This window comes from Paramisgurnus dabryanus, chromosome 20 (genome assembly GCF_030506205.2).
Source record: "Paramisgurnus dabryanus chromosome 20, PD_genome_1.1, whole genome shotgun sequence".
NCBI lineage: Eukaryota > Metazoa > Chordata > Actinopteri > Cypriniformes > Cobitidae > Paramisgurnus > Paramisgurnus dabryanus.
The window spans coordinates 836,826-861,494 of NC_133356.1; the positions used below are offsets into that span (position 1 = coordinate 836,826).

The 24,669-nt window shown below is 39.4% G+C and overlaps 2 protein-coding genes across 4 annotated transcripts; one reads left to right on the top strand and one right to left on the bottom strand.

The window, feature by feature from the left end:
* Positions 1-1,012: 1,012 nt before the first annotated feature.
* Positions 1,013-3,237, bottom strand: mrpl2 (mitochondrial ribosomal protein L2). The gene is made up of 7 exons (XM_065295994.2): positions 3,122-3,237; positions 2,660-2,744; positions 2,412-2,577; positions 2,176-2,317; positions 1,875-2,101; positions 1,704-1,777; positions 1,013-1,549 (listed from the first exon to the last, which is right to left on the bottom strand). The coding sequence occupies exons 2-7, from the start codon at positions 2,735-2,737 to the stop codon at positions 1,337-1,339; spliced, it is 900 nt and encodes a 299-aa protein (XP_065152066.1). The 5' UTR covers positions 2,738-2,744; positions 3,122-3,237; the 3' UTR covers positions 1,013-1,336.
* Positions 3,238-3,379: 142 nt separating this feature from the next.
* LOC135786534 (kinesin light chain 1) lies at positions 3,380-24,390 on the top strand. 3 transcript variants are annotated; one of them, XM_065295991.2, is made up of 16 exons: positions 3,380-3,538; positions 9,265-9,532; positions 9,746-9,976; positions 10,387-10,465; positions 10,965-11,193; positions 11,451-11,538; positions 12,005-12,106; positions 12,491-12,664; positions 12,940-13,039; positions 15,469-15,518; positions 15,615-15,679; positions 15,888-15,996; positions 16,343-16,492; positions 22,425-22,549; positions 22,745-22,802; positions 23,142-24,390. In XM_065295991.2, the coding sequence occupies exons 2-16, from the start codon at positions 9,284-9,286 to the stop codon at positions 23,214-23,216; spliced, it is 1,884 nt and encodes a 627-aa protein (XP_065152063.1). In that variant the 5' UTR covers positions 3,380-3,538; positions 9,265-9,283; the 3' UTR covers positions 23,217-24,390. The 3 variants fall into 3 exon arrangements, with proteins under 3 accessions (XP_065152063.1, XP_065152065.1, XP_065152064.1); XM_065295992.2 differs by having other exon boundaries at positions 3,467-3,539; positions 9,274-9,532; XM_065295993.2 differs by lacking the exons at positions 22,425-22,549; positions 22,745-22,802; positions 23,142-24,390 and adding an exon at positions 19,973-21,088 and having other exon boundaries at positions 16,343-16,465.
* Positions 24,391-24,669: the final 279 nt, after the last annotated feature.

A 24,669-nucleotide genomic window follows, 5' to 3' on the forward strand; every position in this document is an offset into this window, starting at 1 on the left:
AAATAATCACAAAGCAGGGACTGTTTTTGCTTATATATAGAATGCATTAGAATGATTTTATTACAGAACGTGTACATACATAGCCAGCAGCCATATCACCCTGTAGCCTAAGACAGCTTGCCCACTGAAGCTAAGTCGGGTTAGCCTGGTCAGTACTTGAATGGGAGACCACCTGGGAAAACCAGGTTAATTCTGTGTGTGTCCTAACACCCCAGTATAGTGATGGGGACACTATACTGTCAAAAAAGCATCATCCTTTGGATGAGATGTTAAACCGAGGTCCTGACTCTCTGTGGTCATTAAAAATCCCAGGATGTCCTCCAAAAAAAAAGGGGTGTGCCCCGGCATCCTGGCCAAACTTACCCGTTGGCCTACTAATCTTTCCCTCATACTAATTGCCTATAACAGTCAAGCTGGTGTGTGGTGGGCGTTCTGGTGCAATATGGCTGCCGTCGCATTATCCAGGTGGATGCTGAACATTGGTGGTGGTTGTGGAGATTCCCTCTTTCATATGTAAAGATCTTTGAGTGCTGCAGAAAAGAGCTATATAAATGTAACTAATTATTAATTACATTGTGTGACATACAGCACAGTTGACATTTCATAAGTTGAGACAAGAGGAACGTGTCACATCTATTGTGAAATCATCCATCTGTCCTGCCAGCGATCATGTGTTTGATCAGCGTATGACTGAAACACAACATCATTCCTTCAATGCTGAGACTATCACAGGTGATTCTTTTAATTTTGGCTGTGCATGCATTTCAATTTTGATATTTAAAGAGCAGCAGAAGATCCATGTTTGATGTTTAGGATCATCTTGATTATTTCTGCTGACGGTCTGGACATCATCAGTCAGTCCTGTACTTTTACTATGAAATGACCTTCAGTATTCTAGCACTTACTATGTGAATCAAACATCTCGTCTTTCCTTAGCATTTAAGAGGATTTGGATCATTTGTTTTGTCTGTGTGTTTATTATGACACACATCATAATTTCATCACAAGCTGCTTTTTCTTTTTCTTAAACTGAACCCATTTCAAGAACATTTGATTTAATCACACCTGATTTCTTTACCACCTTTGCAGCATTTTTTAATGTTACTAATAAAAACAGTTTGCATGTTTTACATTTGACATTTTATAGCCTTTGCCTTCACACGTTTTTATTCTCATAAGCACACATCTCTTTTCATTGCCATTAAGCAGCTGGTCAACAGAACCGTTGACCCAAACGTGTGTTTTTTTTTGTTATTGTGTAAATCGTGAAGCGTTCAAGAGTCCTGTCCTGATAGATCACATCAACACGTGTGCGGTCACGTGATTGATGACATCATCATGACTTTGCAGCAACAGAAGGCAGGTTGATGAAGCTCTTCATGGGAGGCAGAGGTCTGATCTTGCGACCCGCCCAGCCACCTTTCCTCTTCCACAAGCCACTTGACGGACGGATGCCCAGCCAGCGATTGCGACCGGCCTTACCGATGATGCGCTTGTTGTGGTCGACGTTAGACACGCGACCAACCGTAGCCACGCAAGTCTCCAGAACCTGCAAAGTCAAACATCTAGATTTAAAAGATCTGTTTTCATTTGTGAGTTTCGTAATTTTGTGAAGTCCTATTTAATATGTTTGAGTCTTTTCCTGACTAAAAAAAAACCCTTTGTTTTAGCACAAGACAAGCCAGGTGAAGAGTGTTTTTTACCTGAATCTGATGTTTAGAAGGAAGCTGAACAATTACTGTGCCATTTACTTTGCGAAGCAACACACCACACGTGCCTAGAGGGTAAAAAATATCACTAGTTAGATTAATCAATAATTAGAAAGTAATTATAATTTTATTTTAAATCACGCTTCAAATAACACAGAGACCTACCTGCAGCCCGTATGTATTGAGCTCCCTTTCCAGGGAACAGCTCCAAATTATTGATGAGCGTCCCAACAGGAAGAGCGCCCAGCGGATGAGAGTCTCCCTCATTGGCCAAAACTGCCATACGTCCAATCACACCGGACGTCTTGATCAGGTCTCCAGACCCCATGTTCTCGGTTGCAATGATCCAGCGCTTACGGCTTCCGCCGGCGACCAGAGCGATATCTGCTGATCTGAGCGAAGAAGGCACATAATGAGATCAGAACCGGGTCGACGAGAACCTTTCATCGGGTCTGCGGTCACTGACCTGCACGGATCGTATCTCACTTCAACAACCTTTTCCACGATAGGCTGGTCTTCTTTTCCTGCTTCGTAGCGCAGACGCTGAAAGTCTATCATGCGATATCTCTGTTTGTGTCCTCCTCCGATCCCATGCCTTATGACCTTACCTGCAGTACACAATCAAACGAAACCCGATTCCTTGTGTATTAGAAAGAAAAAATCGGTCAGTTTTGATTTGACAAGTCAACTTTAAATATGCACCTGTATGGTCTCTTCCTCCGGTTTTCTTCATGCCGATGGGTCGGATGGTGTATTTCTCCCTCTGCTTCCACATTCTGCGGTTCTGCTGCTGTGAAGCGCTCGTCATGAAGCCTCGCCACGACAAACCTTTGATGTCTACAACTGGACCGACGGGTCTGCTCACGATCTGACATGTGATCAGCTGATGTTATTATTACCCTGCATTTTAAACAATGAGATGCTAGAGTTTACAATGATGAAGACCTCACCTGAGACTGGACGCTCCGAGAAGCCGCCTTACAGAGAGACAGAGACCGCAGAGCGGTGGACAGGAGATTGATGGACATCTTTAAACTGAAGACAGGAGAAAGCCATTCATGTGTTTGTTACAGACATGATGTAAAGGCAGCAAAATGAATTTCCTGCGATTATATTTAACTCTGCCAGTTTACATTTTAATTAAACTAAAACCAAAATCACGTAATGGGCAAGGAACGTTAAAAATCAGTCTGTTCAAGTATTGAATAGCGTGCATTTGCTTGAATCAAAGCCCTTAAAAAAGATTGTGGTAAAACACCAACACATGAAATGCATCAAACTATAAGTGACGTTACATCAGATCAGTGATCAGCAGTCTACTCGTCAGATAAAGAAAACGGACAATACAATCGCTCAGAAGAAGTGTATTAGAAATATCTCTTATCTAGAGAAAAATGCATTTGAACACTCACTGTGTTGTTTAGACGAGCTGCCCTTCATTGGTTTCACGCTAGAACACCATATCGTCGCGGCGTGATGACGTCACACGCTTCTTCTCAACTCCGCTCGTGACAGATGTCTGAGCTCATACTGCCACCTGCAGACGTGTGAAAGGATTCGGCTCATACGCTACTGTCCATTTGAGTCGTGTTAAATGTAAACCAGCGCATCATACCAGACCAACTAACAATGTATCTGAATTCTCATAATATGAAATCACAATTAAATACATGAAGAAAACATGATATACACGAAATCATCGCCTGGGAGGTGACGTCATTTGTACCGAGGCGGTGGTTCGCTTGCGCATGCGTAGTTTTACACTGATGTGGACATCTTGGAATAAAAGGGGCTTCGAGCGATTCCTGACAAAAGAAAACACTCTCCAGGTGCGAGATTTCTCTTTATACAGACATATTACGATTTGTATTACACTTTTGTTACTATGCGTAGTCATCGAGCTGTTTGTGTGATTTATAGCGCGGTTTATTTGTGAGATCCGATATGTGTATCAGCATTTAAACTCTCAAATGTGCCACCTACATAGAGAGATCATTTTCTATCATTATAGTCTTAATACCCACCTAGACATCAGGTTTGGGCATCGTAATTCATAACAACACCACTTTTGTGTTTTATGGATAGCGAAGGATGACATCACATCTGTTATGCCCAAGAATGCAGTAGATCACTGCGCATATCAAGTTGTGCATGAACGTGAATATAATCATGTTTTCACATCTGTGTTTAAATGTGTAATAGAATGATGATTCCGTTCTGGGATCTGTAGAATTAGCTGGGAAAGACAGTTTCTAGATCAGAGAGGGAGGGAAGGGGAAATAAATGAGTCTTGAGAGAGGAAGAGGTTAAAGATCAGCAGAGATGATACACAAGAGAGAGACAGGATGAAGAATAAGATTTATCGGGGAAACTCCTCCCCTAAAACTGACAATAATAAAAAACAGAAAACTTATGTAATGAATGATGAACCTTTCATATGCAATGGTATTTATTTACTTTGTTCTTTAAGATTTTAAGAGTACTTGGTCCTGTTTGTGGTGATGTTCTCACTCAATTTGTTTGTCAAAGTATCACTGCCTTTATCATGATCTAATACATCTGTGGCATTTTTTTAAATTACTTTCATATCATATTTATCATCTAATAATTTTGAATTTGGTGTATATCTGATGCTTGTGTAACCTGTTCTGTGTTTACTGCCTTATATTATTCATTTATTATCTTCTGTTTTTGTCTGTGGTAGTTTAATTTGTTTAATATAATGAGTATGGTCTGCCAGAAATATATTCAAGAATCAATTTCAATGAGGAAATTCAACCTGATGTGCTAGGACTGCACAAAATTGCAGTTTCTGAAACCAAAGTTCTTTACGTTTGTGAAATCAATAACAAAAATGTAAAGATGAAAATGAGATAACTAACATTCTGTCTGGAAAAATAAAACATTACTACAACTTGAAAATAAACAACCACGTTCTTCTGTTACAGTACATTAAAACAAATCTGACAATGCAAACAATGACAACTAACATAAAATCTGTTTGAATACCACCAACACTTTGCTCAACTTGGTATAGTTCAATTAACCTAAAAAGCATCAATAACATTCAGGTAAATGAAAACACCTAAAACTGACTCTAGACTAAGGGTGTACTCACACTATCCAAACCAAACCACGCTCGGGCGCGTTTGACCCCCAAAGCCTGGTTTGTTTGACTAGTGTGATCTAGAGCTGCAACTATCGACTATTTTTTCAACCGATTAATCTATCGATTATTTTTTCGATTAATCAAATAGTCTAATGATTTTTTTATACATATAATTCCCCAACAAATAATACATGTAACATCTGCCATTAACGCCAACATTTTATTTAAGCATTTTCTTAATTAAACAAACACACAAACCAAAATTTTCAACATGATAAATGAAGTGGCAGTGCCACTTTAAAAGAGGCATTATTCACCTTAAACAATAAAATAGGCATATATTAATATTTTAAACATTAGTTTATGATTAGTACATGCATTAACTCAGCATTAGTTCAGACTGAAGTAAAAATAAGTTCATTGTGATTCATGAACCCTTATATAAAATGTAATCGTTATATTATTACTGTTAATATTATTACTATTAGAAGTACTGCATTCTCATTTAACTTTAACATTTAACTTTTCTTAAGTTTCGGGTTAAAAACAAGTTTATTTAATATGATCTTCTAATATTTTAAAAACAGCGTTTACGCTGCTGTTACCTTAAATAAACGCATGTCAGGAATACCTTACAAGACGAGCTTCTGTAATATCTGCGCACATATTCACAAAAAAGACGTTCATTGGGAACTCCGCACTGCCAGCTGGCTTTCAGTGCACGCGGGCACATGCCTATCAGTTCTCAATGTGACAGTAACTTATTATTTCATAACTTCTTAATATAAAAACATGTCCTGCTCTTTATTTACTGTTTCAACATACTGCCCAGAAGCGATGCAATGTCGCGTCTGTCAGGCGTCTCGCAGCTCGTATTAAACGAAGATGTAAACGCAGCTGTATAAAGCACAATATGTATTGATTCTATAGTTTATAGAGTAAGTATAAAAACTTACTGTAATAGTTCAAATTCTTACGCTGACGTCTCGTCATTTTGAGGTCGGAGAGCCCCAGGTTTTCTTCTTTTAAGATGATCATACACAGGTGTTGCGCTGCTGTGGTATGCCATTTCAGTTTTACACAGTATGTGTTTTATTTGGTCTCTGCTTAAAGTATTCCCACACTTTTGATCGCGTTCTGTCTGTTTGGTATAACACTTGTATCACCCGGTCGGAGCTGAAGCCGCCTTCATTTCAAAATGTAAACAGTGCGACGCATCGACGCATTTCCGGCAAATCGACGTAATTACGTAATCGACGTAATCGACTACGTCGACGCGTCGTTCCAGCCCTAGTGTGATCGCTCTGTTCCGCGCCCGAGCGCTGATTGGTTATTCGTGCCACGGCCGGGTTGCAGAGGTGGGCCGGAGCGCGGTTCACTTGGGCTCAGGCGCGGAAGGCTGTGGTTTGAGCGCATTCGCGCCTGAGCGCGATTCAAAAGGTGAAGACATCAGTTGCGCGACCACTCACCTTCATCTGCCTCCGTAAAAACCTTTTAATGCTCGCCACGGGGTTACGTGAATGTTCGAGCTGCGCACGTGACAGATGAACTAAGCAATATGATGACATGTGAAAAGGCTGTCTGTAATCGCGCACCAAACGACTCCGAATAAAAAATACAGACTTATCATTACGGTGGGTTCCAGTGTTAAGAGAGAGGTTTACTTCCTGCTTTTTTCAAAACAATCGCATCTTAATGACGAAAGCGCGCCCGGACTCGGATCGATAAAAGTACAGTGTGAGTGCGTGCATCTGGGGGAGAAGGGAGGGGTGACAATCGCGCTGGGCCTTGGTTTGGTTTGGTTTGGTTTGGATAATGTGAGTGCACCCTTAGGCCTCCTGCGTTAGGGGCACTTTAAAGAGATTGTTTATACAAAAACTAAAATTCTGTCATCATTTTCTCACTCTCATGTTTTTACAAACATGTATAAATGTCTTTGTTCTGATGAACACTGAGGAAGATATTTTGAGGAATGTTTGTAAACGATCATGAGCCCCATTCACTTCCATAGTAGAAAAAAAGAATACCGTACTATAGAAGTCAATGGGGCCTCTGATCGGTTTGGTTACAAACATTCCTTAAAATATCTTCTTACGTGTTCATCAGAAGAAAGACATTTATACAGGTTTGCAAAAACATGAAAGTGAGAAAATGATGACAGAATTTTTGTTGTTGGGGGAAAACTATACCTTAAATGACAACAATTTCAACAGCAAATGCTAAAGGGTTTATGTGGTTTGACACTTCGTTTACACAATGATGTCGTTTTGGGTTCTGAAAATGCAAACTTTTGAAGACAGGTTAAAGTGTGAGTTTTTGATAATGACCTAGATGTGAATCTGAAATAACAGTGATGTCATGTGCGAGTGTTAATTCAGTCTATAGGACTGAACCAAAACAATAATGGTGACCTACATGACATTACCTTTGGGGTTTTATAATCCAGGCCAGGGTCACTATAAAGGAAAGGAATGAAGACCAGAGGTAGTTTAACATACACATTAAAATCTAACCTTAAATAGATGAAAGAAACTGTAAAGTGTAACTGACTGTCCTTACTCTGAACACACACAACAGATTAGAGCCCGATCGATAAAGGATTTTGAAGGCCGATACAAATGTTTGTTGGTTTTAAAATCCGATATTCCGATATATCGGCCGATTTTTTTTTCAGAAACGCGCAACAAAACATTAACAGATTTCCCTAACATTAGTTATTTGTAGTTATTTATGAATTTTAACTAAAATAAAATGGTAATGCATTTTAAAAAGAAACTTGTTTCTTTTATTGTCACAACAGAACAGAGGAACATCAAAATAAATTAAAGTTCTGATAAATAAAATGTATAAGGCCCTTGAACGAAAACACAAAAACAACAACAATCGAATCAAACTTACCAGTTTTAAAAGACTTGGTTCATAAATATAACTTTGAATAGGACTGGAGACTAATTCTCTTAAGTTCTGATAAATAACAACAACAGCAAAATATAAATTGCTGATCACTTGACTCAGGCAGTGGCTAGACGCCTAAATCTGGAACCCACCAGCAGCTTCTACTGGTTCAGAGCGCTCTGTCAAAAACACCAACAGTGAGGAAATCTAATGAAGGCTGTTTCGTCCGTTTTATATATATATATATATTCATTTATCGGCCATTATGAATGCTGATACCGATAGTTTTGAAAATGCCTAATATCGGCCGATAATAAACACGTATTTGCATTTTCACGCGCGCACGCACACACACACACACACACACACACACACACACACACACACACACACACACACACACACATTCATTCTGGTTTCTATGTTTTGTGGGGACATCCCATAGACGTAATGCATTTTATACTGAAACTGTATATTCTATTCCCCTTACCTACCTCATTCCCTAACCCCAACCATCACAGAAACCCTTCTACAACTTCACATTTTCAAGAAACATCATTCTGTTTGATTTACTAGCTTGTTACCTCATGGGGACATCAAAATGTCCCCACAAGGTCACAAAAATACTGGTGTTCCTATTTTTGTGGGGACAATTGGTCCCCACCATGTGATAATTACCAGGTACACACACACACAGACACAGACACACACACACACACACACACATCTACCCAAATCCTGTCACCCCAGCAACAGAAACACCAGCAAACCTGCTGTTCGCAGTCTGTGTGTGACCTTCATTCAGCTGTCTTAGCAACATCAACCCCACCCAACTCTCACAGAGAGAGAGAGAGAGACACTAGTATATGGCCACTCCTCAGCTCAATACACCCGCAGAGAGGTCACATATGTATTAACCAGTCGACACATGCAGAGAAACGCCTCGATTTCACTTCAGAATAAAATCTGACACAATAGGAATGAAGTGAGCTGATAATTCCTCTAGAAATCACACAAACACACACCATACACAAACACATTAAAACACACACACACACACAAACACACATGAACAGATGGCACAGTTACACACAATATGCGGTCAAATTCTTTCCAAAGGCCCAGACCAAACCCAGAAAGAGTGATGAAGAACTGGATGAGCTTCAAGGTTGAGTTATAATGAGAGACACTCAGACCTTATGAAACAAAAACTGAGCAACATTTAAATGTGAAGAAATAATGTGAATCTTGCTTTGTTTCTGCAAAATAATATCAATAAATCTGGAGTTTTTTAGAGATTTTATTTGTCCTTGACTTCACAGACTAATAGCAGTGAACTTCACTAGCAGTGAACGCTAACGTTATCTGTCTAATTACTGTCACTCTTGAAGTTTCAGAGTAGATAAGAAGACCCTGGATCTTGTAGGCTTTTTTTCAACGGATATTGCTTTTTTATAATCGATAGGTTCAGTGGTTCTGTCTGAAGAAGCTGAGTTTTTCTTTCTCACTAATGAAACCTTCATCACTGTCTTTTTCTGATTGTTTGTTTAGGCTGCTTCTCTGCTTGACAATGTCCACGATGGTGTATCCTCGTGAAGAGAAGCTTGAGAAGTTATCGCAGGAGGAGATCATCTCCAACACTAAGCTGGTGATCCAGGGTCTGGAGGCTCTGAGGAACGAGCACAACTCCATCCTGCACAGTCTGCTGGAGACCATCAAATGCCTGAAGAAGGATGAGGAGGCCAACCTAGTGCACGAGAAATCCAACCTGCTGAGGAAATCTGTGGAGATGATAGAGCTGGGGCTGGGTGAGGCACAGGTGAGATGCCTCGCTGTCACTTTAAGATGAAATAATTTTCTCATTGAAAATTCTGCTTTACTTAAAAGATAGAAATATGACAGTGAAATGGATTTTGAGTGATGTTTTATGTTGAAAGGCAGAAAGAATGTAAATAAATGTTTGAGGAAAGAAATTCCTTTAGGAAAGAGAGTTGCACCTGTCCCTCAGACTGTCTGATGTCTTCATGTCCAGGTGATGATGGCTCTGTCCAACCATCTGAATGCCGTGGAGTCTGAGAAACAGAAGCTGCGCGCTCAGGTCCGGAGACTCTGTCAGGAGAACCAGTGGCTCCGAGACGAGCTGGCCAACACGCAGCAGAAACTGCAGAAGAGCGAGCAGAACGTTGCTCAGCTCGAGGAGGAGAAGAAACATCTTGAGTTCATGAACCAGCTGAAGAAATACGATGAAGACGTGTCACCTTCTGTACGTTCTGTCTCTTTCTCTATTCACAACAGATCAGTTAACCTGTGTGGATAACAGTTAGCTAATGTTAGCCAAATAAATAAATAGTTACTACAACAGAAACAGAAAACAATGATCTCTACCTATTTTAGAAATCTATTATTCAATAAAAATTAAAGTTGAACAGGACCATCTTGCATCAGAAATAGACTTTGATCTCATGCATACAGAAATGGCGCAGTGACAGGAATACCTATGAGTTGTCTTCTTCTGTTTGTGCTTCAGACGTGAATGAGCTTTTAGGCCATGACATGAAATCACAGCTGACAGATAGACAGTCAGATTTACTTAACTTCACTGACAGGTCTTCAGTTCAGCTGCTGAGGTGTCTGCAGGTCATTCATCGCTCATTATTTTCTTTTTCTGTCCAGGAGGAGAAAGATGGTGAAGCCCCTAAAGACTCTCTGGATGATCTTTTCCCCAACGACGAGGAGGAACACGCTCAAGGAAGTACGAGAACATCGCTGTCAGACATTAACATGTGAAATTGTTGTGTTTTGTCACATTAAAGAGCCCATATTATATACAAAATCCACTTTTACAAGGTGTTTGGACATAAATGAAAAAAATCCACCCTCTTCCCCTTCATTTTTAATCAAGACGTACTGTTTTGATTCTTTTGTTAATGTGACATCGCACTGATAAAGCCCCGCCCACAGCCATTGACTGACTGGTTTATTTCACCCAAAAGCTTTTGTAAATGTACTTTTTAGCATGTTGTAGCACTAATACGGCTAAAGATACTATTGTCTCAGACTGTATTCACAGTTATAAGATGAATTATTAACCAAAAGTTAAGGTACGCACATGAAAACAGCCCATTTTTGCTCCCACCCAAAACGGGTGATTTCAGACATGCTATAATAAAATGATCTGTGGGTTATTTTGAGCTGAAATGTGCATACATGTGCCCTTTAACTCTGTCTGTGACCCTTCTGACCCTCTACAGGTCAGCACCAGCACAACAGCTCCGCGGTGGCGGCCGCTCAGCAGGGCGGCTACGAGATCCCGGCTCGCCTCAGGACCCTTCACAACCTCGTCATACAGTACGCGTCTCAGGGCCGCTACGAGGTGGCCGTGCCGCTCTGCAAACAGGCTCTTGAAGACCTAGAGAAGACCTCTGGTCACGACCACCCGGACGTGGCCACCATGCTCAACATCCTGGCTCTCGTGTACAGGTGAGAAAAATCCACACCTGTCACCGTTTGATGATGTGCGTGCTAAAAGTACGGTGATTTTACAATGGTCGGGTTAAATTTGTCAGGGGTGTTTCAAAGCAGTGTGGTAACCTTAGTAAAATTTCTGGCTTTATAGCTTTATTAACACTTCAGTTATGATGTTTAATATTTATTTATTTATAATAATAAACAATTCATTAATTCAACTGATGAGTGCGGTGGTGATTGGTGTTTCACAATGTCTGTCTGTCTCTCAGGGACCAGAATAAATATAAAGAAGCGGCTCATCTGCTGAACGATGCTCTGACCATCAGGGAGAAGACCCTTGGTAAAGACCATCCTGCTGTAAGTGATGTCAATCTGCTGATCTGAGTTCACATGCACATATATTTTATATTATCAGACTTGAGTCATTATATTATCATGACAATCATCAGATACCATCTGATCTTTTGATTTAAATGATAATTCCTGTAAACCTATCACCAGCTCATATCAGTCACATTCTCATCTAATTAAAAAAATCATTCTAGCAGAAATGAACATCAGAAAAACATTTAAGATATCTATTGCAACAATATTAATAAAAACTTATTAATGTTAGAGACTCAAGTGCAAGTAATAATAATATTATTTTAAACATCATGTAAAAGGCTTTGAAGGAAAATATTGATGAGGACAGTGTAACAGCTCTTTCTTGTGTTTTTCTGTTTAATATGAAATGTTTTTTTTTTTTTTTAAGTGTGATCATCACAATGTTAAACAGTAGCTTTCTCACACTGGGTTCAGTCTAGATCGATGTGTGTTTCAGGTGGCGGCCACTCTCAATAATCTGGCTGTTCTGTATGGGAAGAGAGGGAAATACAAGGAGGCCGAACCGCTGTGCAAACGAGCACTGGAGATCAGAGAGAAGGTCAGCAATGCATTTCACCTGGATTCACAAGCACAACCCACAACTATGACCACTCGTATAAATGGCCACACCCCTGTAACTATGACCACACCCATGGCCATGCCCCATGACTATGACCACACGCATCAATGGCCACAGCCCATAGCTTTGACTTGTAATTATGACCACACCAATAATCAACGTAACAACATGTTTGGTATCTGATCTGATCACATAAGTGTGAAATAAGACACTTGTCACCGCTTCACACATTTTCAGTTCAGATGTTACTCAAAGAAACTGAACGCTGTAATAATCTGAACTGACAGAGAAAGCAAATGATTTTATTATGCAGTTGTCTAGAGAGAGATGTAATGAAGTGAATATTCTCCATCTGTCTGTCAGGTGTTGGGGAAAGATCATCCTGACGTGGCAAAGCAGCTGAACAATCTGGCTCTGTTGTGTCAGAATCAGGGCAAATATGATGAAGTGGAGTATTATTACTGCAGAGCGCTGGAGATCTATGAGAGTCGACTCGGTCCAGACGACCCAAACGTGGCCAAAACCAAGAACAACCTGGTGAGTTTATTACACGTCCTGTCCTGTCCTGTAGAAACACGTTACAGAAGAGAAACTCAAACCCTTTCATTTTCTCTGGCTACATGTCATCTCATTATGCAAATATATGCATGAATGTGTCAGTGCAGTAGATCAGAGACAGACTGGCTGCTTATATCTGTGTCTGTCATGACCTCTCCAGCATAAAGTTATGAAGTTGTTCAGTGTGTTTGTGTGTTTATAGCACAAGCTCATGACCTTCATTAGCTTCAATCTTTGATTTCTTATCTTTACAGGCCTCCTGCTTTCTCAAACAAGGCAAATACAAGGAAGCTGAGATTCTGTATAAAGAGATTCTGACCCGCGCTCATGAGAAAGAGTTTGGATCAGTGGATGGTGAGGTCTTATATAAGCAGAGCTTTGTTATTCAGACACAGCTGACCCTAGCTCAGTGATAGAGTATTGCGTTAGCAGCACAAAAGGTCATGGGTTCAATCCCAATGTATAAAAATGTGTACCTTGTAATGCATTGTAAGTTGCTTTGGATAAAAGCTTCTGCCAAATGCTTCTGCACTAAGACTGTAAGAGCATTTAATGTGTGACAGAGGTTTTAGTTAGGGATGGGCACGAGTACTCGATTGCTCGAGTACTCGAACGTGGCATCGATGATCGATCACGAAAACGATGATCATGTGGGTTTATTTATTTATTTATTGTGGATATGGCGGCATTTGGATGTCTGGTTAGCATTACAAGCGCATGTGGTAGTAAAGACTGGGTCTGGAGATGCGTGTTTGACGTCGTGTCAAGCTACGCAGACCGACGTATGACATCAGTAACATTACCATGCGTGATTCAAAAACAAACAGATTTCCGCGCGACCGCACAACAGAAACCCGCCGATCCGCGCAATGCGCGGCAGCCCGCCAGCCCGCCGATCCCGTGAAGCCAGCCACAACTCACATCACTGAGGCACTATGGTTTAAAAGGATGTCGTGATTTTCGGAAATACAGTCAGTCAGGTGCAAAATGTACAGCGCCGTCAAAAGTTCAATGGATTATCATCTCATATTTAAACATCAAATGTCAAGAGATACCAGAGAGCCATACAGCATTACCATTACATCTTGACTGAGGTAAGAGGACGACACGACACAGCTAAACGCGCATGATAGCAAAATACTTAAAGCTGCTTAATGTTATGAAGCTTGAACTTTGACTGGACGTGTTTAAAAGTGCGCTGTTTTTGATGCACATCCACAAAGGGAGTTAAACTTTCTTTTTTTTTTAGATAACTTAGTTGAAACCTTAGTTGAAGTCTTGCATTTTATGCAGATAGATGCACGTTGTATATTTATGTTGTATAAAGGCTTAATATTATGCAGAGTGCGTCAAATAGAAAGGGCTTCGGTTTGTGTTTATTAACCCTTTAGTTTCACTTCATCACGCAGCTTTTCCTGTTAGAGGTTTCTGTTAAAAACATTTAATTCATTAATAATCTAGTTTGTTTTCATTGTTCTGTCGTAGTTTCTTCAAAATTAAGTTTTATTTGAGTTTTTTAATCAAAATATTTTCATTTTCACCATGACGTGTACGCCCCGCCCCTTTGATTGCCCCGCCCCCAGTTAATCGAGTACTCGTTCTTCAGACCTATGGATTAATCGAAATGAAAAAATGACATAAATGCACATCCCTAGTTTTAGTCTCGTCTGTAAATAAACTTGATTTTAAATAATCAGACAAACATGGACAGAGATGAAGAGATGCAAACATCTTTAGAGATATCAAGAAAATAAGGCAGATACCTAAAGCTTTAATTTAGGTTTACATCATTACTGCAAGCAGCTTTATTGACTAACTGGACTGAAAATATCTGTAACAACATAGCATTGATATCACGTTATCATCAATATTTAAAGTCTTTTAAAAGGGACCTTTCACAAGACTTTTTTAAGATGTAAAATCTTTGGTGTCCCCAGAGTACATATGTGAAGTTTTAGCTCAAAATATCATACAGATAATTTATTATAACATTTTAAAATTGACACTTTGTAGGCGAGACTGAAAATGCACTGTTTTTGTCCTTTAAAGGGATAGCTTACCCAAAAATGAAAATTCAATCATCATTTACTCACCCTCATGTTGTTACACACTTGTATAAATTTCTTTGTTCTGATGAACATAAAGTCTGAAATTTTGAGAAATGTTTGTAACCAAACTATCCGTGGGCCCCATTGACTTCCATAGTAGGAAAAAAGAATACTATGAAAGTGAATGGGGTCCATGGAGGTTACAAACATTTCTCAAAATATCTTTCTTTATGTTCATCAGAACAAAGAAATTTATAATGATGACAGAATGTTAATTTTTGGGTGAACTATCCCTTTAAAATGCAAATGAGCTGGTCTCTGAACTAAATGGCAGTGATGTGGTTGGATAGTTCAGATTAAGGGGTGGAATTATTATAATAAGATCCCCTTTTGACATCACTATTTTTTCACATGCTTGCAGAGAATGGTTTATCAAAACTTAAGTTACTGGGTTGATCTTTTTCACATTTCTAGGTTGATAGAAGCACTGGGGACCCAATTATAGCACTTAAAGATGAAAAGTCACATGTTCATGATATGTTCCCTTTAAAGGATGATAATATGATCTAACATCAGTCCAAGTGTCTTTGATTTCATCTTGTAAAACTGTCAATGCAGCTTTCACTGTTTCAGTGTTGACTGCCCCACTGCATCATGGGTAAAAATGTCATCTGTGTGTGTGTGTGTGTGTGTGTGTGTGTGTGTGTGTGTGTGTGTGTGTGTGTGTGTTTATAGCTGAAAACAAACCCATCTGGATGCACGCTGAAGAGAGAGAGGAGAGTAAGGTCTGTGTATGTGTTTAATGATGTATATAATCATGTATGAAAGGTGGTTTGTTGCCCGTCTGCCGTCACTCACGTTAAATGTCATGTGATGTTCAGGGCAAACACAGAGACACACCCTACGGAGAGTATGGAGGATGGTACAAAGCCTGCAAAGTCAACAGGTACAAACATAAGAAACTAGCATAATAGAAATAACACTAGCATCCAGACAGTGATACTTACTGTCTCTATAATAAGCAGTGTTTGGTTTATGTGTCGTGACATCATTAAAGTGGGCTCTTATGGATTATTTCATTAACACACACACCAAACATTAAAGCAAAGAATAGTTTTGTACCTCCTGTAACGGCCGTGTTGATGTGTCTGCAGTCCGACTGTAAACACCACGCTGAGGAATCTGGGCGCTCTGTACCGCAGACAGGGTAAGCTGGAGGCCGCAGAGACGCTGGAGGAATGTGCCACCAGATCCCGAAAACAGGTGCCACGAAAATAACAACATTTAAACATACAGCAGGACATGTTTTTTAAGGGTACTCGCTTGATCTCATGTTATTTTCTCTTTTCTTCTGCATTTCTGTGGATTTCAGAGCAACTCTGTAAGTTCATCTTGATCAGTTAGAGCTCATTTAGTTATCAGTTATTCAAGCCCATCGTATTACCAAGAGATCCTCTGTAGATAGATGTCATTACGAACATGAATGGATCAGAAACTTTCCATTTAATAAAACATCTTATTGTAACAGGAAATGCATCATCGTCATCAACAGCACATGTAAGTTATTAGTGTGTTAGTGGTGTGTGACGTGTGATGGTGTGTTTGTCAGGGTCTGGACCCAGCTCATCAGACACGTGTGGTGGAGATCCTGCGAGAGGACGGAGATCGCAGACGCAGTAGAGACAGTCTGTCCAGTGTGAAGTATGAGAGCGGATCTGAGGGAGTGGATGAAGTGAGTATGGCCATAGAGTGGAGCGGGGTGAGTACAAATCCACATCTCCACCAATCACAGCACAGCAGCCGCTCAACAGGTGTCATGTGACCGCATCTGCGCAATTGAATACAGACGTTCAGATCTTTCAGCAATCCTGTAATCATTAGAAACTGCTGTGACATCAGTTTATTTTCATAAAGACACATTCATATTAATATTACAACAACTAGATTAACATCATCTGGTAATAACGTTCACAGCATATATCAGTATGTAAACAAGGACTTTCATTTCAGTGCATTTGAATTGGCTGTCGATAATCAGCTGAAAACTGATCCCAATGATATTGTTGCCTTGTTTTGATATTGTTATAGTTGTGTTGTGGAGATATATATATATGAAATAAGCACCTGTTGAGTTCTGGCTGCTGTGTCTGATCTGAATGATATCAAGCTGATTGTGTGTCCTGGCATTATATCACAGCTGCTTTCAGTCACTCGTGGTCATTTTTAGTTATGGTTGCTTTTGATGTTTTAATAATCAAAGTGTCTGAACATCACACACACGTTCTCCTTCAGCAGCCCAATGAATGAATAAATGCTTGTGACATATTTAATAATCAATAGGAAATACATTAGCAGATGACTGTACCCTGCTGTCTCTTTAAATCTATGTTTATTTTATCAGAATGACTCAATTACGAATTGGAAATCTTTCTAAATTGACACCTTTTAGGTCATGAGAACCAAAAAACTAACATAAAGAAAATAAAGTTTGTTTTAATGTGCCGTTATGATGTTTTCTGCAAATTGGTGTACAGTTTTAAATTTAAAGTGAAACGATCTGGGCGTTTTGGTGAAGGATGGTGATGTTCAGATGTTTATGTCAGCTTGTATGCACTGATGTCATATCCTGCACTGATGTCATATCCTGCATGTGTCATATTTATGTCTTTATGTGTATTGGCTCATTAACACAGAAGTCATCTGCCTACCGAATGAAATTAACATGACACTCAATCTTTTGCTTTTCACCTTTTCAAGACTCTAAACTTTCCGAGGCTTTTAACCAGTTGTTTTTTGTTCTTGGTCTGGGTTAAGTTAAGCCAAGTATGGTTTTTAAGTCAACAAACCTGATGTAAAGTTGTCATCCAGTAGTTGAGTTTGCCGTGTGCAGTGATTGTTTGTGTCTTTATGTGATTTCTCAGGCAGTGCACATCAGACTCAGGATGTGAAGATAACAACAGAATAAATATCTCATGCATTCATGAGTGTTATGTGAAGTTTATCACCACAGATATGCTGGTTTTTCATTAGACATCTTCCTATAGCTTGCGTCTATTAGTACTAGTTCTTAAAAGTGTGTACAGTTTTTGTTTTTGTTATTAACTGCACTTTAACACATTAAACTAACACATAACTCGAGTGAAAGGGTTGCTAACGTGCTCCTCTAGAATGCAGAAATATAAATCCGCCTTAAGAATCGACCATCCCCATACTTAAAGGATCTTCATTTTAGCATCATATGATTTAGGACACACTCGTTGCAGATTTGAATATTATATAGAGCTGATAGTTTAGGAATAGGGACACAGTGATTTTTTTGTGGTATCGCCCTTTTCAACAACAAAAAACACCTTGTTTGATTTTTGTTCATTCAAACTGCCAGTGATATTTTTTAACTCTGTGCGTACGTTCACAGACACATACACACAAACACACATCCGGTAAAGATCCCATAAAGACACATGATGTGACATGGATTGAATTAGAAATCGTGCAGTTGGTTTTATTTTAGCAGTTTCTTAAGTTTGCTTAGAGAGAAACCACGCGTGTGCATTTATGTTTATGATTGGATCATAAATGGGTGCATGATGCACAGTCCTAATATGCTGGTGAATGATCTCTGCTTCAGTCCAGTTTACAGACATTTCTCATCATAAATGTTAATCTGTATTTAAAACCCTTGTGAGCTGAACCATACACGACCCTTACGGCATTGATGTGCCTTTTGTTCAAACGACTCGTTTCAATAAGGGTTACGGCAGTGTTACAAGATCCTTTACGGGAACAATCCCAGAATCAAATACAGGACGTGTTTGGGTTTAAACTGAATGCATGCTAGCAATTTCATGGGACTTTTGGGGGATTAAAGTGCTGTGTGAATGAGGTTCATGTCACTTCCGGTCAACCCACACACTGACACACACACTGACACACACACTGACACACACACACACACACACACACACACACACACACACACACACACACACACACTGAGTTAAGTGTTGTGAATGAATGAATGTCTCTGTCATTGATGGATGTTGTGATGTTGTGTAAGTTTTGCCTGTGCATGACGTCCACCTGTGGCTTTCTTGTGAGTGACCCGCATGACTCTGTGCTTGCCGTTCACAACTGCTGTCCGTCACTAACCAGTCACATCACTGCTGCTATTGTCATGACAACCAATCAGCCAATCAGAGGAGGTTTTCCCATCAGGGTGGATTGTACTCTTCCCCTCTTCATTCATTCTTCGTTACGTCCAGCTCAGAGAAACAGAGTCAGAAAGAGAGACAAATGAGCTGACATTTACACAAATACTGTATGGAGATTGTGTTGCGTTGAAGGAAACATTTGTGTAGTTTGTGTAGATCAGTTGGTCAGTCCAGCGCTTTGTCAACTTGATTGATTCAGTTACAAAAACAGACAGACTGTAGGAGTGAGAGTTAAAGTGTCAGTCAGAGACAGACAAACAGATGATCAGACAGACAGACAGATGATCAGACAGACAGATGGATGATCAGACAGACAGACAGACGGATGATCAGACAGGCAGACAGACAGACGGATGATCAGACAGACAGAGACACATAGACAGACAGATGATCAGACAGACAGACAGACAGACAACAAGAGACAGACATACAGACGGATGATCACACAGACAGACAGACGGAAGATAGGACAGACAGAGACACATAGACAGACAGACAGACGGATGATCAGACAGACAGACAGACGGATGATCCGACAGACAGACGGATGATCCGACAGACAGATGGATGATCCGACAGACAGACGGATGATCAGACAGACAGACGGATGATCCGACAGACAGACAGACAGACAGACGGACGATCCGACAGACAGACGGATGATCAGACAGACAGATGGATGATCAGACAGAGAGACAGATGATCAGACAGACAGACAGACAGACAGATGATCAGACAGACAGACAGACGGATGATCAGACAGACAGACAGACAGACAGACGGATGATCTGACAGACAGATACAGACAGACAGACAGACAGACGGATGATCCGACAGACAGACAGACAGACGGATGATCCGACAGACAGATGGATGACCAGACAGATAGAGACAGATGATCAGACAGACAGATAGAGACAGACAGACAGATAGATGACCAGACAGATGGAGAGTCAGGCAACATGTGTGTGTTTGATATGAACACTTAATGCTGTCTGTTTCTCTCTGTGTTTGTTTCCTTTCATCAGGCATAAAGATTTTCCTTCATCTTCTGTCCTTCGGACAGGAAGATTCATCCTCTGCCATTCCGGGTGTTGGGAAAACACTTTTCTTTAATTCTCCTGCTGTCGGGCGCCGTCTCTTTAATTCACGCTTTCTTTGGGCTTAATGTGCTTTAAATGAAATTTGATGGTTTTAGACTTTTCACCGTCTGTGCTTCTGTATTCAGTGGTAAAGATTCACTGGTGGCATATTTTAAGTGTTTCACTAAAGCCTGTTTTAAATCTCAATGATGTTTTCATGTGGTTGTGTGATGAATCTAAACACAAACATCACACAACTCTCTCTGGTTCTTCTTTAAATGTTTACAGTATTTGCCATCAGTGTTTGCTGTGGGTTTTGAAACACAGTTTAAAGTGAACAAATTCTACTTACATCAGTTATACATCAGCTAACTAGTCTATATAGAACTGTGTGTGTGTGTGTCTGTGCATGTGTACGTGTGTGTGTGCTTGTGTGCCTGCGTGTGTGTGTTTGTGTGCGTGCGTGTGTGCTTGTGTTTGTGCCCCCCATGCGTGTGCTCGTTTGCTTGTGTGTGCGAGTGTGTGTGCGCGTGCATGTGTGTCTGTGCATGCGTGTGTGTGTGTGTGTGTGTGTGTGTGTGTGTGTGTGTGTGTGTGTTTAAATAAATATTCACATGGTAATTTTTGTGGTTAATGTTATTCTATCATCACACACAGGCACACACACACACACACGCACACACACAAAGTTAAAATGATGTTTATCTTTAGTGTTTAGTGAAGCGCTGGTAATTTATTAAATCTGGTCTGGTAGTTTTTGACTGTGTGTGTTTGTTTTATGATTGACAGTACATGAATATATATAAAGATATACAGTAACTCAACTCTCTACATTGTGATGCTTGTTGATGTTCTCAATAAAAGTTTCATTTCTCTTTTGATGTTATTACGTTTAGGTTTTTACATTAAATAAATGAGACTGTAGTATTATTTTAAATAATGAAAATGTTGTAACTGATGATGTGAAACATTTAAGTATGACACATGTTATGATTGATCTGACTATATTTGACATAACTTTGCTCATTCTGGAAAGAAACTGAAATAAAGTGTTGGGAATGATTTGTGCCTCTGCTGAAGAGTGAATTGAGTGTAGAGATGTCAGTGTTTATAGCTCATGTTGTGTGTTATAATGTTCATGCACAGACCTCAATCTGCCTTTGTGTAGAAAACAAAGATCCTGATTCTTCAAAGATTCATCTTTGTTTGTAGTGGTTTGGGTGGAAAAACAAATCGTTTTATATCCATCGACTTTCATGCACTGTCAGATATTTCAGCTGCTATGAGCGGAGTTAAAGCTGAAATCCACTTTACAACTTCTAAAATCATACAGGAATGACTGAGAATAACACAATTTTACATCACAACAAACTGACACAGAGTCACACATGACGTCATCATGACAGATAAAACACACACACAGACACACACGTGTGCAGAAGATGAGCACAAACTCTGTGTGCTGTTGAATCAGTGTGGTCATACGTCATCATACACTGGCTGTGTTTACACTGAAGTGTTTTTCCTGAGGTCAGCGTGTTATTTATCAAGTGTTAGCTACTGTCGAGGTGCTTAGTGTTTATTCCATCAATGTCAATTTTTTTCTCAACCGTCCAATCACAGTGGAGGAGTGGGCGGGACAAACACTAAACAAAAGTTGTATAACAACAAAAGCTCTTCACACTGCCAAGTGGCCACAGTCGCCATTTTCATGTGCGCTTAAATACTTTAGTGTACACCTGGCCTAACATACAGTACTGTGTGTGTGTGTTGTAAAATGTTTTGCTATCCTCTGATTGGATGAAGAATCTTCAGAGTCTGTGTTCATCGTACATCAGGTGATTTTCTGTGAAATCTCTTAATTATGCCCAAAATCTGCAGACTTTCAGCAACTCGAGTCAACTTCTTTAGACTGAAAATTAAGGCAGAAATTGGAGCAAAAGTTGTGTAGTGTATTTCAGCCTTGTGGTGACACCAAAACATCTTTGTGCCCTTAAGTCACATCTAAAAATGTTGCATAAAATCTTTTTTGCAGTGATGTTTAGTGGAAGTCACACAGGTGTAGATCAACACTAAGATCTGGAAAGCACACAGCCTCACAATCCTCCGACACTCGTCCTCCTGGTTTCAAAGACAAGGCTCAAGGCTTGTCCTAGACTAAAACATGTTTGAGCTGTCTCACCTGGCCCTGACGGATCTTAATATAAGCCACTGGCATTGATTTGACTCAAGATACACAACAGTAACTTCTTTCTCTAAAGCATTTTTATAAAAGATGCTTAAACATCTTAATTGTACTCCGGCCTAGGCCTTGTCTGTGAAACCAGGATATGAAATGTTTGTGTGTGTCAGATAGCTTTACGTTGTGTGTTTATAGTGTGTGTGTGTGTTTGTGTAGGACGGCAGTGGTGCTCTGCAGCGCAGCGGCTCTCTCGGGCGGCTCAGAGACGTCCTGCGCAGGAGCAGCGAGATGCTTGTAAAGAAACTGCAGGGCAATGGACCTCCAGATACACAAACCAGCAAGTATGAAAACACATACCACACACTTCTTATGAAGTTAAGAATAAATACTAAAACTCCCTTATAGTTTTTTATCTGTACCAGGAACGCAGTTATATAATCATTTATTATAAAGGAGAAAACTATGACAGACTGACTAAACTGTGAACAGATTTAATCTGTTTTGTGACGTTTATTATTTTACATTTTTGTCCACAGTATGAAACGTGCCACTTCACTGAATTATCTGAATAAGACGATTGATGACTCTTATCAGGTGAATACTGCAGTAATAAATGACTGTAAATGATCTCAACTCTCTGCTGTTTTTTTATTTCTCAAACAGACAAATGTGATAAGATTTACATTACTGCCATTTTACTCTTGTTAAGGGATGTTATTTTTTTCTTTAGCCGAATAAAATCATTTGTGATCGTGTAGACTGTTTGTTGACTAAAAAACTTGGTGAAGAAAGTTGATGTTTTAATTGATGTTTATGAAGAGAAATGTTTCTTTATAATAATGTTATTGGTAGAGGATTGCTTTAGTGAAACGTCTTGTGGATCTCCTCCTTCGCTCACATTTGTCTCTTGTGCGTCTTCTGTTGTCTGTTCAGAGTTTAGGCACCAAGAGGCTGCGAGAAAGTCGAGGTTTGAGCTCCAGTAATGTGGATCTGTACAGCAGCCATTAAAATCACTGAAGATCTCCTGTCAACCAACCAGAGTCCTTATATACACAAACATAACACACACACACACACACACAATCTCTTTTATTTTACAGGTACTTTAAGTTTGTGGCTACTAAATATTTCTGTCTTGCACGTGATAGTTTATATATATTTATAATCTTTTTTGACTTTCTTGTCTGTGAGGGATTGTTGCTTTATTGAGCTGAAGCTAAATTCTGTTACTGTATTTTTTACAAATGTTTGTTTGTCTCCTGTTTGAGATCATCTCTATCTCTCTTCTCCTCATCTTTCTCTCAGAGAATCAGATCATTTTAACTCTGTTCATCTATCTGATAATGGACTTAAAAAGATCAGAATATTCGGTACATGAGGAGGATGTTTAAATAAGAGACAGTGAGGCTGATGTTACATACATACATACATCTGTGTATCTTTAAATATTACAGACCTGCTGGAGTTGTTTGTTTTTTTTGCATGGACCTGTGCAATAATCCATACATCATCTAGGATCTACTGTACATTGATGTTGAATTGTTTGTTTGTAATATTTTTCTAGACACTTTACTCTCAGGTTATCTTTGGATTTGATGCACGTGTGCTGTTCTTTTATAATAATAGGGTATTTCATATACGTTTGAGTGGCTTTCTTTCTTTCGTCTTTTGATCTTTTGATCGTTTTAAAAGTTTTTATCACGTTTTATAAAGAAATGGTGTGGAGATGATGTAACACTGAGATCACACCTCATCCTGACATTTGAATGTTGAGTTTGGCTTTATTCTTCAGATAATGATGTAAATATTACTCATGTGTTTTAGAAAGAGAGAAATCCTGCTGGTTTTAAAATAGTGTAGCTTTAAATGAAAAGGAATCTCAGGATATGAAAAACTGATCGAGTCTGTGGGAAATCATCTCAACTTCATATTAATGAAACGTTCAGTGATTTCCCTTTATCATATAAAGTGTGTCTCTTCATCACTTTTGACCAAAATAATGTTTTTGACAGTTTAATGGTTTAAAGAACTTTAAATGTTTATTGAATAATAATATGTGTTTTATATTGGCGTCTCTGTTACTGCAGTAGTCATTCAGTTATATTGTCATTAATGTGCCATTTGTTTCTTTAATGCCCAAATGTGTGGCCCCAAAATACCCCAGTAAAAATAAAAACCGTGCCAACTGTTCTCAGTGTTATTGTGATGTGAATCTAAACTAACTGTTGAGTCTTTTGTTATGTTTGGACTGAAACCCTCATGCAAAAGCTTTTGTAAGCTATGTGATAAAAACACAGGATAGTGATTGTAACTGAGGCTTTAGTTTGATGTTGCAAAGCAGCTTCACAGAAAATACATTTTATTCAGAGGAAGACAGTAGTAAAGTATCTGTACTTGATCGCTGTGTCAGATGCACAACAGATTTTAATCAAAACGAAAACAAACTGTACAATAAAAACAA